The 13407-nt window shown below is 56.6% G+C and overlaps 1 protein-coding gene across 1 annotated transcript in view; it reads right to left on the bottom strand.

Annotated features, from left to right (window-relative positions):
• Positions 1–1194: 1194 nt before the first annotated feature.
• Positions 1195–13407, bottom strand: part of CHD3 (chromodomain helicase DNA binding protein 3) — a 36967-nt gene continuing 24754 nt past the window's right edge. Inside the window, 14 exon segments of the mRNA XM_034072206.1 lie at positions 1195–1299; positions 1960–2086; positions 2642–2805; positions 4355–4550; positions 5959–6091; positions 7309–7417; positions 7927–8040; positions 8299–8385; positions 9129–9267; positions 9358–9464; positions 9984–10131; positions 11047–11191; positions 12267–12400; positions 13143–13228. Coding sequence (XP_033928097.1) covers positions 1196–1299; positions 1960–2086; positions 2642–2805; positions 4355–4550; positions 5959–6091; positions 7309–7417; positions 7927–8040; positions 8299–8385; positions 9129–9267; positions 9358–9464; positions 9984–10131; positions 11047–11191; positions 12267–12400; positions 13143–13228 — 1793 coding nt within the window. The 3' untranslated portion in view covers position 1195.

The raw sequence follows: 13407 nt of genomic DNA, 5'->3' as shown, positions 1-13407 counted from the left end.
GGAGCCAGGAGAGGAATGGGAATGGGATGGAGACAATGGGATGGGAATGGGAATGATGGAATGGGAATGGATGTGGTTGAATGGGAAGTGATGGGATGAGGGGACTGAAGTGGGATTGGGCAGGATTTGATGATGAGAACCTGATGGAAATGAATTAAATGAGGAATCAAATCCATGAATGAGGAATCAAATGATGGTTGGTTGAACATCCACATCCCATTGACCACCCATTGACCATCCCATTGACCACCTGACCATCCCCATGGCAACCATGGCCATCCCCATCCCATTGACCACCCATTGACCACCCATTGACCACCCATTGACCACCCCATGGCCACTTGACCATCCCCATCCCATAATCATGCCCTTGGCCATCCCTGTGACCATGCACCAATGGCCACTTGACCATCCCCATGGCGACCACCCCATTGACCACCCCATAGCCACCCCATTGACCACTTAACCCTGTCCAACATGACCATGCCCATAATGACCACCCCATTGACCATCCCCATAGTGACCATCCCATTGACCACCCCATGGCCACCCCATTGACCACCTGACCACCCCCATGGCAACCATGGCCATCCCCATCCCCATCCCATTGACCACCCAATGACCACCCCATGGCCACTTGACCACCCCCATAATACCCATACCCTTCTCCCCCCCACCATGGCAACGCCATGGACCCTATGGACACCCATGGACCCTATAGACACCCATGATCCCTATGGACCCTATGGCCACCCTATGGCCACCCTATGGAGACCCACGGACCCATGTGCCATAGCCAAGGAACCAGGTTTTATTCTGCTGTGGTTAAACAAGTGCCCCAATGGGGGGGGGGGGGGTAAGTTTTGGGGTGCCCCTTGGGGACACCCTTGGGTGGGGGAGGGGGGGGATGGGGGGGGACACACAGGGGCCACCCCAACCCTGTGCTCCCCCCGCTATGGGGGGGGGATATATATATATATATATTTATAGCTGCAGTGGTCCTTGTCACCCCCCCCCATATTGGTACCTCCCAACCCCCTCCCCCCCCCCATAGCGGATTTGGGGTGAAAAGAGGCGATTTTGGCAGTGGTGCCCCTCCCCCACCGCTGCCAAAGTGGGGGGGGGGGGAGGGGGGGGAATGGGGAAGAGGGGGGGAGGGGACACAAGGGGGGCCCCCCCGTGCCCCCCCCCCCCTTCAGTCGTCGATGCAAATGACCTCCCCCCCCCGCGGCTCCTTCTTGTCCAGGCCTTCGGCCTCACGCTCCCTCTTCACCAGCACGGGGGGGCCATTGGCTGCGGCTGTGGGGGGACAATGGGGGCGATGGGGGCGATGGGGTAATGGGGGTAATAGGGGTGATGGGGGTGATGGGGTAATGGGGCAATGGGGACAATGGGGGCAATGGGGACAATGGGGGTGATGGGGGGATGGGGGTGATGGGGGGGATGCAGTTCAGGCATAGACCCAGGACCCCCACCCAAAGACCCAGGTACCCAGTGCCCATAGCACCCATGGGACCCCATCCACCCCCATAGCACCCATAGGTCCCCATTCACACCCATAGCACCCATAGGTCCCCATCCACACCCATAGCACCCATAGGTCCCCATCCACACCCATAGCACCCATGGGACCCCATCCACACCCATAGCACCCATAGGTTCCCATCCACACCCATAGCACCCATAGGTCCCCATCCATGCCCATAGCACCCATGGGACCCCATTCACACCCATAGCACCCATATGTCCCCATTCACACCCATAGCACCCATGCGACTCCATCCACCCCCATAGCACCCATAGGCCCCCATTCACACCCATAGCACCTATAGGTCCCCATCCACACCCATAGCCCCCATGGGCCCCCATCCACCCCCATAGCACCCATAGGCCCCCATCCACCCCCATAGCACCCATAGGTCCCCATCCACCCCCATAGCACCCATGGGCCCCCCTCACCTGTGATGAAGGACCCAGGTGGCATCTGGCTGTAGTTGGCCCCTCCAGGGGGGAGGGCTCCGGGGGGGGCAGTCCCAAAGGTGCCCCCATAGGTCTGGGGGGTGGCATAGGGCCCTGGTGGGAAGGTCTATGGGGGGGGTGGGAAACAAGGAGGTCACCTCCCCATTGATGGTACCAGCATGGGGAGCAGCATGGATGGGGCAGGACAATGGGTCCCTATGGGTGGCACCAAGGAGAAGGAGGTCCCCAATGGATGCCCAGATCCCAATGGATGGAGATGTCCCCAATGGATGCCCAGATCCCAAAGGCCAAGGACACCTGCAGTGCCCGGTGGTGTATGGTGTTGTATGGTGTTGTATGGTGCTGTATGGTGTTGTACGGGGGTGTATGGGGGTGTATGGTGCTGTATGGCGCTGTATGGCGCTGTATGGTGCTGTATGGTGCTGTATGGTGCTGTATGGCGCTGTATGGTGCTGTATGGCGTTGTATGGCGCTGTACGGTGCTGTACAGTGTTGTATGGTGCCGTTTGGCACTGTATGGTGCTGTATGGCTCTGTATGGTGATGCATGGTGCTCTATGGTGCTGTATGGCACTATATGGTGCTGTATGGTGCTCTATGGTGTTATATGGTGCTCTATGGTGTTATATGGTGCTCTATGGTGCTGTATGGCGTTAGCTCACCGGCGGGGGGTGGCTCTCGGTGCCCTTGCTGGCCAGGCGGCTGAGGATGCTGCGCTCAGACATCTGCAGGCGGGCGGCGATGGGAGGGATGCGCGAGAGGGTGGCCGGCAGGCGGGTGACATCCGCCTTCATGTCGCTCAGCAGCTCCTCCAGCTGGTTCAGCACTGGCCCATGGGGGGGGGAAACAGAGGGGGGGAGAGAGAGAGAGGGGTGGGGGGGGGCCCGTCAGCGCCGGGGGGCCATCCGGAGCCTACTCATAGGTTACTCATAGGTTACACATAGGTTACACATAGGTTGCGCATAGGTTACTTATGGGGTGGGGGGGTGGAGATACTCACGTGAGGGTAAGGGAATGGGGTAGGGGAGAGGGAAGGGTTACTCAAGGGATACTCAGAGGATGCACCTATGGGGAGGGGGGGAAGGAATGGGGGCATGCTCCAGGGTGGGAGGAGTCAGGGGTACTCTGGGTATGAGCCTTGAGTACTCTGGGGTTACTCCAGGTCCTGTTTGCTCTGGTTGCACTGGAGTTACTACTGGTTTACTCTGGGTCTGCTCATCAGATGCAGAAGGGCTACTCCTTACCTACTCCTTACATACTCCTTACTTACTTCTTACCTACCCAAGGATGATGGCCAGCAACACCAGAGATACTCCGGGTATGGCCCTTACTCCCCCTGGCCTACAGTAGAGCTACTCTGGGCCTCCTCATCACTTACTCCTGCTCAGGGCTAAGAGGATGCAGGCACATCACTGATACCCACTGCTCAGCCCCATCAGCCTGTGATACTCATCCTTTACTCCTGCAATACTCATCCCTTACTCCTGTGCTACCCATTGCTTACTCCAAGGATACTTATTGCTTATTCCAGTACTACTCATCCCTTACTCCAGTGTTACTCATCACTTACTCCAGTACTACTCATTGCTTACTCCAATGATACTCATCACTCCAGTGCTACTCCAATGCTGCCCACCACTTACTCCAGTGCTACTCTGCCCTTACTCCAACGCTACTCATCACTGACTCAGCACCTTCCTGAACTGGAGCCCTCCATGAAGCCCCCCAGAGTTACTCTGCCCATACACCAGAGACCCACAGTCCATGCCCCCCGGGGCCAAGCCATCACATGCAAGCAGGGGCCGCCCCGCCATACACCAGCATTACTCCAGCTTTCCTCATCACAGCATGCACCGGGGGCAGAGAGGAGGAGGAGGAAGGGGGGTACAGGGGCGCATACTCCCCCCCAGTGCCCCCAGTTAGAGGGGGGCACCTCCAGCCTGACACCCCAGCTCCCCCTTAGCGCAAAGCAAGAGGCACCCGCCGGCTCCTTGCCCCATAGCGGCCACCTCGAAGCCTCACCCCGCTTACTCCGAGCTTACTCCGAGTTTACTCCGAGCTTACTCACACCCCAAAAACCCCAATTTTTGGCCATTTTCCCTAACTTTCCCCCCCTCCCAAAGACTTTTAGCCATTCTGACACCCCAACACCCCCCGTACACCCCAAAACACCCCCCTCCGACCCCCACACAAACAACAACCCTCTTCTCCGGCCGCCAGAAAAGCAACAAACGCAGAGCAAGGATACACCGGGAGCCGGTTGGGAAGGAGAACCCCACTTTAATGATCGAGAAGCGCCAGGGGGTGTACAGAGGGGATGCCAGGAGCTACACGGGGCGTCCGCGCCGGGCGCGCCGGCCCCCCCCGCCTCTTACCCTTGTGTAGGACGGCGTTCGCGGGCTTGTTGCCCGCCAGCGACTCCTTGGACAAGTGCTGGTGGCTCTCAGCCAGGCACTCGACCTCGGCGAAGCGGGTGTTGAGCGCCATGGCGGGGTGGCTGGGGTCCTGCGTCATGTTGAGGTACGCGGCGCGCCGGAGCTGCTCCTCGATCACCAGCGCTTGCTCCAGGAGCTGGGGGGCAAAGGGGGGTAGGGGATGGGAAGGGGGGGACAAGAGAGTGGAAGGAGGAACAGGGGAGGGTGGGGGAGAGAGAGATGAGAGGAGGCAATGGGGAGAGCAGGTGTTGCCATGGGAATCCAACTGTGACCTCAACCATCACCAAGAGCCCAACCATGACCTCAACCATCACCAAGAACACCCAACTATGACCTTAACCAGCATCAAGAACACCCAACTATGACCTTAACCATCACCAAGAACATCCAACTATGACCTTAACCATCACCAAGAACATCCAACTATGACCTTAACCATCACCAAGAGCACCCAACTATGACCTTAACCATCACCAAGAACACTCAACTATGACCTTAACCATCACCAAGAACACTCAACTATGACCTTAACCATCACCAAGAGCATCCAACTATGACCTCAACCATCACCAAGAGCCCAACTATGACCTCAACCATCACCAAGAGCCCAACTATGACCTTAACCATCACCAAGAGCATCCAACTATGACCTTAACCATCACCAACAACATCCAAATATGACCTCAACCATCACCCAGAACACCCAACTATGACGTTACCATCATCCAGAGCACCCATGACCCCTGTGCACACACAACCCTCATGCACACGTGACCATGGTGAACACATGGCTCTCGTGCACATGGGATCCTTGTGCACACGTGACCCTTGTGCACACATGACCCTGGTGAACACATGACCCTCGTAAACACGTGACCCTTGCGCACATGTGACCCCGGCGTACACATGACCTTCATGAACAAGTAACCCTTGTGCACACATGACCACGGGCCACATGATCCTCATGCACGTGACCCTTGTGCACACGTGACCCTGGTGAACACGTAACCCTCATGCACACATGATCATAGTGCACACCTGACCCCTGCATACACATGACCTTCATGAACACATGACCTTTGTGCACACGTGACCCTGGGGCACACGTGACCCTCATACAAGCACCACCCTTGTGCACACCCAATCCTGGGGCACATGTAACCTGCATGCACATGTGACCCTGGTGCTCATGTGACCCTGGTGGACACATGACCCTGGTGCAAGCACCATCCCCATGCACACATGACCTTCCTGAACATGTGATCCTCATGCACACACAACCCTTGTGCACATGTGACCCTGGGGCACACATGACCTTGGTGCACATGTGACCATGATGAACACATGACCTTGGTGCACATGTGACCATGATGAACACATGATCCTCATGCACACACAATCCATGCTCATACATGACCATGTTAAACACATGACCCTCATGCACACATGACCCTGGCGCACATGTGATCATGATGAACACATGACCCTCATGCACACATGACCCTGACACCCACGTGACCCTGACGCCCACGTGACCCCCTCACCTTGAAGCGCCGCGCCAGGAACTTGTTCTTCATCTCCAGGAAGTTTCCTTTGGAGGCTTCTCCCTTGAAGGGTTCGTTGATGACCCCGAAGGCTCCATCGTTCTGGATGTCTGTCCAGCGCGCGTAGCCGTGGCTGAGCGCTAAGGACCGTCACGTGTCAGCGCGCCTGTCGTCACGTGTCTCATCACATGATCACCGGGTCATCACGTGATCATTGTGTCATCACATCATCCTGTCCCTAACGTCACCCTCAAGGCTCTCCATTCACCCCCAGCCAATGCATGGAGCCGTGGCTGAGCACTGAGCACTGTCACATGTGTCATCACATGATCACCATGTCATCATGTGTGCTGTCATTGCCTCCCATTGAAGGCCACCATCACAGCCCTGTGTCACTGTCACCTCATCTCTATGACGTCACTGTGTCACCGTCATCATGTCACCGTCATCATGTCACCATCACTGTGTCACTATCATGGTGTCACCATCACCACATCAATGTCACCATTTCACTGTCACCATATCACTGTGTCACTGTCACCATCACTGTGTCACTGTCACCATGTCACCGTCAACAAGTCACCATCACCATGTCACTGTCACCATCACCATGTCACCATCACCATCACGTTGTCACCATCACTGTGTCACCGTCACCCCTACCTTGGTGTCACCCTCCTTGGTGCTGCCACTGCCACCAGGGAGGAGGAAAAGGAGGAAGAGGGAAGGGGAGGAAGAGGAGGAGGAAGAGGGAAGACAAAGAGGATGAGGATAAGGAAGCAGGAGGAAGAGGAAGGAGGAGAAGAGGAGGAGGAAGAGGGAAGAGGACAAGGAAAAGGGAGGAAGAGAGAAGGGGAGGAAGAGGAGGAGGAAGAGGTTAAGGAAAAGGAAGCAGGAAGAAGAGGAAGAGGAGGAGAAGGAAACAGGAGGAAGAGGAGGGAAGGGGAGGAAGAGAACAACAAAAAGGGAGCAGGAAGAAGAGAAAGGGGAAAAGGGAAGAAGAAGAGGAGGAGGAAGAGGATAAGGGTAAGAAAGAGGAGGAAGAGGAAGAGGAGGAGGAGGAGGATAAGGAAATGGGAAGAAGAGGAAGAATAAGAAGGAAGAAGATGAGGAGGAGGAAGAGGATAAGGATAAGGAAGAGGAGGAGGAGGAAGAGGAAGAGGAGGATGAGGATAAGAGAAAGAGGAGGAAGAGCAGGAGGAGGAGGATAAGGAAATGGGAAGAAGAGGAAGAACAAGAAGGAAGAAGATGAGGAGGAGGAAGAGGAAAGGGGAGGAAGAGGAGGAAGAGGAGGAAGAGGAAGAGCAGGAGGAGGATGAGGAGGAAGAGGAGGCCGCCCCGGAAGGATACAGCACGATGCCAGCCAGCAGCCAGTAGTCATGGCGCCGGTGCCAGATCTCATTGAGCTTCCCAGAGGAGATGGCAGCTCGCTCCTCGTTCTGCCACAGCGTGTGCAGCTCTATGGGGCAGGGCATGCAGTGGGGTCAGGGACACCCCATAGGGTGCAATGGGGTCAGGGACACCCCATAGGGTGCAATGGGGTCAGGGACACCCCATAGGGTGCAATGGGGTCAGCGACACCCCATAGGGTGCAATGGGGTCAGTGTCACCCCATAAGGAGCAATGGGGTCAGTGCCACCCCATAGGGTGCAATGGGGTCAGGGACACCCCATAGGGTGCAATGGGGTCAGCGACACCCCATAGGGTGCAATGGGGTCAGTGTCACCCCATAAGGAGCAATGGGGTCAGTGCCACCCCATAGGGTGCAATGGGGTCAGTCCCCCCCATAGGGACACAATGGGGTCAGGGCCACCCCATAGGGACGCAGTGGGGTCAGTGCTACCCCATAGGGACACAATGGGGTCAGTGCCACCCCATAGGGACGCAATGGGGTCAGTGGCACCCCATAGGGTGCAATGGGGCCCGTGTCCCCCCCATAGGGTGCAATGGGGTCAGTCCCCCCCATACCTGTGAAGCCTCCATCCGCAATGTTGAACATGAATCTTGGCTTCTCGGCCTTGTCCTCCCGGCGCCCGTTGGGTCTGGGCTCAGCCTTGGGCTCCTTGTCGGCCTTGAGCTCCTCTATGGGGGGATTTGGGGTGAGGGGGTATTTGGGGGGGGTATTTGGGGGGTATTTGGGGTGTAGGGGGTATTTGGGGGGGGTAGGAATGCATTGGGACCCCCCCCCCCAACCCAAGAGCCTGTACTATAGGAGGAAGCCATTGGGAGCCATCAGTAGGCTCCAGAGTGAACAAGGCAGGGGGAGGACACGCCCCCTAGAGGTGAAGCCACGCCCCCAAAGGCCAAGCCACGCCCCCTCCGCTAAGCTCCGCCCCCCACCTCGTTTGGGGTCGGGGTCTCCCGGCCGCTCCTTGGGGTCCTCGTCCGCGGCTCTCTCATCGCCCTTGTCTGCAGCGGGATCCGGGCCTGTGGGTATTATGGGATGGATGGGATTCCATTGGATATTATGGGATGGATGGGATTCCAGCGGGTATTATGGGATGGATGGGATTCCATTGGATATTATGGGATGGATGGGATTCCAGCGGGTATTATGGGATGGATGGGATTCCAGTGGGTATTATGGGATGGATGGGATTCCAGTGGGTATTATGGGATGGATGGGATTCCAGTGGGTATTATGGGATGGATGGGATTCCATTGGATATTATGGGATGGATGGGATTCCAGCAAGTATTATGGGATGGATGGGATTCCAGTGGGTATTATGGGATGGATGGGATTCCAGCAGGTATTATGGGATGGATGGGATTCCATTGGATATTATGGGATGGATGGGATTCCAGGGGATGGGATGGATACCATAGGATATTATGGGATGTGAGGAGATACCATGGAATAGTATGGGATATTACAGGATATGACAAGTTGTTATGGAATATTATGGGATGTAGAATATTATGGGATATGATGGTATACAGAGTATTATGTGATATTATGGAATATGGGGTATTATGGCATATGGGATATGATGGGATATGATGGGATATGGGGATTACGGGATATGATGAGATACAGAGTATTATGGGCTATGGGATACTATAAAATACGATGGGATATAATAGGATATGATGGGATATGATGGGACATGATGGGATATGATGGGATATGATGGGATCTGGGCTATTATGGGATATGGCCTCACTCACCCCCTCGCTCCTCGCGGGCCGGGGTCCCTTCGGCCTCGGGTTCCCTGTGCCCTGCTCCTTCCTCCTCCTCCTTCCCCTTGAGCATCCCCTCAGCCTCACTGCCATCCCCTGGTGATGGGGGCAGCTCTGGGGCAGGCGCCTGCCATAGGGGACACAGCGTCAGCCCCTATGGACCCCATAGGGACACAGCACCCCTACAGACCCCATAGGGTCTATGTGGGGCACCCACCTCCGTGTCCATCTTCTCGCCCCCTTTGGTCTCCTTCTCCTCTCTGCTCTCCCCCAGGTCCTGTGGGGGTCCCGTCCCCTCCCCACGCTCACTGGGGGCTGGCGTGGCTGGGACAGAGAGGGGGGGTCAGGGTATTATGGGGTGTGGGGTGTCCCCACAGCACATCCCCATCCCCATGTACCACAATGGTCCCTGTATCCCACACCCCATACCCCATATATCCCATACCCCATATCACATACCCCATATCCCATATATTCCATACCCCATATCCCATACCCCATACCCCATATCCCATATATTCCATACCCCATATCCCATACCCCATATCCCATATATTCCATACCCCATATCCCATATATTCCATACCCCATATCCCATACCCCATACCCCATATCCCATATATTCCATACCCCATATCCCATATATTCCATACCCCATATCCCATACCCCATACCCCATATCCCATATATCCCATACCCCATACCCCATAAATCCCATACCCCACACCCCACACTCCATACCCCATACCCCATGTACCCCATACCCCATACCCCACACCCCATACCCCACACCCCACACCCCATGCACACCCCACACCCCATGTGCCCCCCATAGGGCAGTACCGGGTGTGTGTGGGGCAGGGCTGTTGGCCGCGCTGTGCTCGGTGCGGGCTGGGGATGATGCTCGGGATGAGCGGTGGGATTCAGGACATGGCTCCGGCGCCAGCTCCGGGAGGCTCCAGCGCCCGTTGATGTGCTCGAACTCCTGCACCTGCAGGCACCCATAGGGACATACATGGGGGGCACCCATGGGTGGGGGGCACCCATAGGGACAGACATGGGGGTAACCATAGGGGTAACAAGGAGCACCCATAGGGGTCAATGGGGAGCACCCACAGGGGTGGATGGGGAGCACCCATAGAGGGCAATGGGGAGCACCCATAGGGGTGGATGGGGAGCACCCATAGAGGGGAATGGGAGCACCCATAGAGGGCAATGGGGAGCACCCATGGGTGAGGAGCACCCCTAGAGGGCAATGGGGAGCACCCATAGGGGTGGATGGGGAGCACCCATAGAGGGCAATGGGGAGCACCCATAGAGGGCAATGGGGAGCACCCATGTGTGGGGGGCACCCATAGCAGTCAATGGAGCACCCATAGCAGTCAATGGAGCACCCATAGGAGTCAATGGAGCACCCATAGTTGGGGAGCACCCATAGCAGTCAATGGAGCACCCATAGGAGTCAATGGAGCACCCATGGGTGGGGAGCACCCATAGCAGTCAATGGAGCACCCATAGCAGTCAATGGAGCACCCATAGCAGTCAATGGAGCACCCATAGGAGTCAATGGAGCACCCACAGCAGTCAATGGAGCACCCATAGCAGTCAATGGAGCACCCATAGGAATCAATGGAGCACCCACAGCAGTCAATGGAGCACCCATAGCAGTCAATGGAGCACCCATAGCAGTCAATGGAGCACCCATAGGAATCAATGGAGCACCCATAGCAGTCAATGGAGCACCCATAGGAATCAATGGAGCACCCATAGCAGTCAATGGAGCACCCATAGGAATCAATGGAGCACCCACAGCAGTCAATAGAGCACCCATAGCAGTCAATGGAGCACCCATAGCAGTCAATGGAGCACCCATAGGAATCAATGGAGCACCCATGGGTGCCGGTACCTTCTTCTTGACGAGGGACATGACCCCAATGCGGGTCAGCACCTGCTGCCGGGACAGCCCCTCCCGAGGGACCCCATCCGCAAACGTGTCCGACCCGTCCGCACCCGGTTCACACAGGTGCCGCATGAACAGGGACACATAGGCTCTATAGGGAACCCATAGAGACCCATTGAGACCCATGGAGACACATAGAGACACATAGAGACACATAGAGACACATAGAGACACATAGAGACACATAGAGACACATAGAGACCATAGAGACACATAGAGACCCATTGAGAACATAGAGACACATAGAGACACATAGAGACACATAGAGACACATAGAGACCATAGAGACACATAGAGACCATAGAGACACATAGAGACACATACAGACACATAGAGACACATAGAGACACATAGAGACACATAGAGACCATAGAGACACATAGAGACCCATTGAGAACATAGAGACACATAGAGACACATAGAGACACATAGAGACAGAGACACATAGACACATAGAGACACATGGAGACACATAGAGACCCATAGACATCATTGACAACCATACAGCTCACTGACACCCATAGAGCTCCTAGAGCCCATCGAGACCCATAGACCCCATAGAGCCTGTCTCCATCACCCCCATTACCCCATCACCCCCATCACCCCCATTACCCCATCACCCCCATTACCCCTATTACCCCCATTGTCCCTTTGCCATCAGCCTGTCCCCTCCTCACAGCGCCCCATAGCCTGTGCCGGCTCTGGCCGGTTGCTGCCACAGCTCTGGTGCCCCCAAGGCCATCACCGGCCCCCCAGGGCTATGGGGGGACCCTGGGGGTGACTGTGTGTCGGGGTGAGGGGGGCACGAGGCTCATCCGGCCCCCAGGAACCTGACTGGGCTGGCGCTGGGATGAGTAAGGGCTCATCATGTGGCTGTGGGACTATGGGGGGTGATGGGGGTGATGGGGTAATGGGGGTGATGGGGGCAATGGAGAGCAATGGGGGACATACCTGATACCATCACCCTGTGTCTCCCATTGCCCCTATTGTAACCATTGTCCCTATTTCCCCTATTTCCCTCATTGTCCCCATTGTCTTCATCACCCCCATTGCCTCCATTGCCCCCACTGTCCCCATGGTCTTCATTACCCCCATTGTCCCCATTGCACCCCATTACCCCATCACCCCCATTACCCCATTACTCCCATTACCCCATTGGCACCCACTTGAACTCCTTCTCGCTCTTGCCCCGCAGGTCCCGCACGAGCCATTGGGAGGTGAATGCATCCTGGGGGGGCATCCCCCACCTCATCACTGCGTTCAGGAAGGCCTTGCGCTGCCGGGTGTTGAACCCCAGCACCTGTGGGGCAAGGGGGTAATGGGGGTGATGGGGGTAATGGGGGTGATGGGGTAATGGGGGTGATGGGGGTAATGGGGGTGATGGGGGTAATGGGGGTGATGGGGGTAATGGGGGTGATGGGGTAATGGGGGTGATGGGGGTAATGGGGGTGATGGGGTAATGGGGGTGATGGGGGTAATGGGGGTGATGGGGGTAATGGGGGTGATGGGGGTAATGGGGTAATGGGGGTGATGGGGGTAATGGGGGTGATGGGGGTAATGGGGGTGATGGGGTAATGGGGGTGATGGGGGTGATGGGGTAATGGGGGTAATGGGAGTAATGGGGTTCAATGGGGACAATGGGGACATTGTGGTCTATGGGGATAGGGTCCTTGGGGATGGGGTCTGTGGGGACATTGGGTTCTATGGGGACACTGGGGGCTATGGGGATGGGGTCTATGGGTGCATTGGGGTCCCTGGGGACATTGTGGTCTATGGGGATGGGCTCTATGGGGACACTGGGGTCCATGGGGACATTGGGGTTCATGGAGTTGGGGTCTATGGGGATGGGGTCCATGGGTACATTGGGGTCCATGGGGACATTGGGGTCCATGAGGTTGGGGTCTATGGGGACATTGGGGTCCATGGGGATGGGGTCTATGGGGCCACTGGGGTCCGTGAGTACATTGGGTTCTATGGGTATATTGGGTTCTATGGGGACACTGGGGTCTGTGGGTCAGCTGTGGGGCACCCCACATCCTCACCTCGATGTTGCCCCCGACCCGGGCCAGCAGTGGGGGAAGGGGTTTGTCCTTCTCATTGCGGAGCTGCCGCTTGGACTGACGGCGCCCTGGGGGGGGCAATGGGGTCAGCACCCATGGGGCACCCCAGAGCACCCCATGGCGCATGACCCCTATAGAGCACCCTATAGAGCACCCTATAGAGCACCCTATAGCACCCTGACCCCCCCATAGCACCTGAACCCCCCCTGCAGCACCCTGACCCCCACATGTGGGTCCCCCCCTCCCC

This window comes from Melopsittacus undulatus, chromosome 25 (assembly GCF_012275295.1).
Source record: "Melopsittacus undulatus isolate bMelUnd1 chromosome 25, bMelUnd1.mat.Z, whole genome shotgun sequence".
Lineage (NCBI taxonomy): Eukaryota > Metazoa > Chordata > Aves > Psittaciformes > Psittaculidae > Melopsittacus > Melopsittacus undulatus.
The sequence above is the reverse complement of the archived record's forward strand: the minus strand, read 5'-3'. Positions and strand labels throughout refer to the sequence as shown.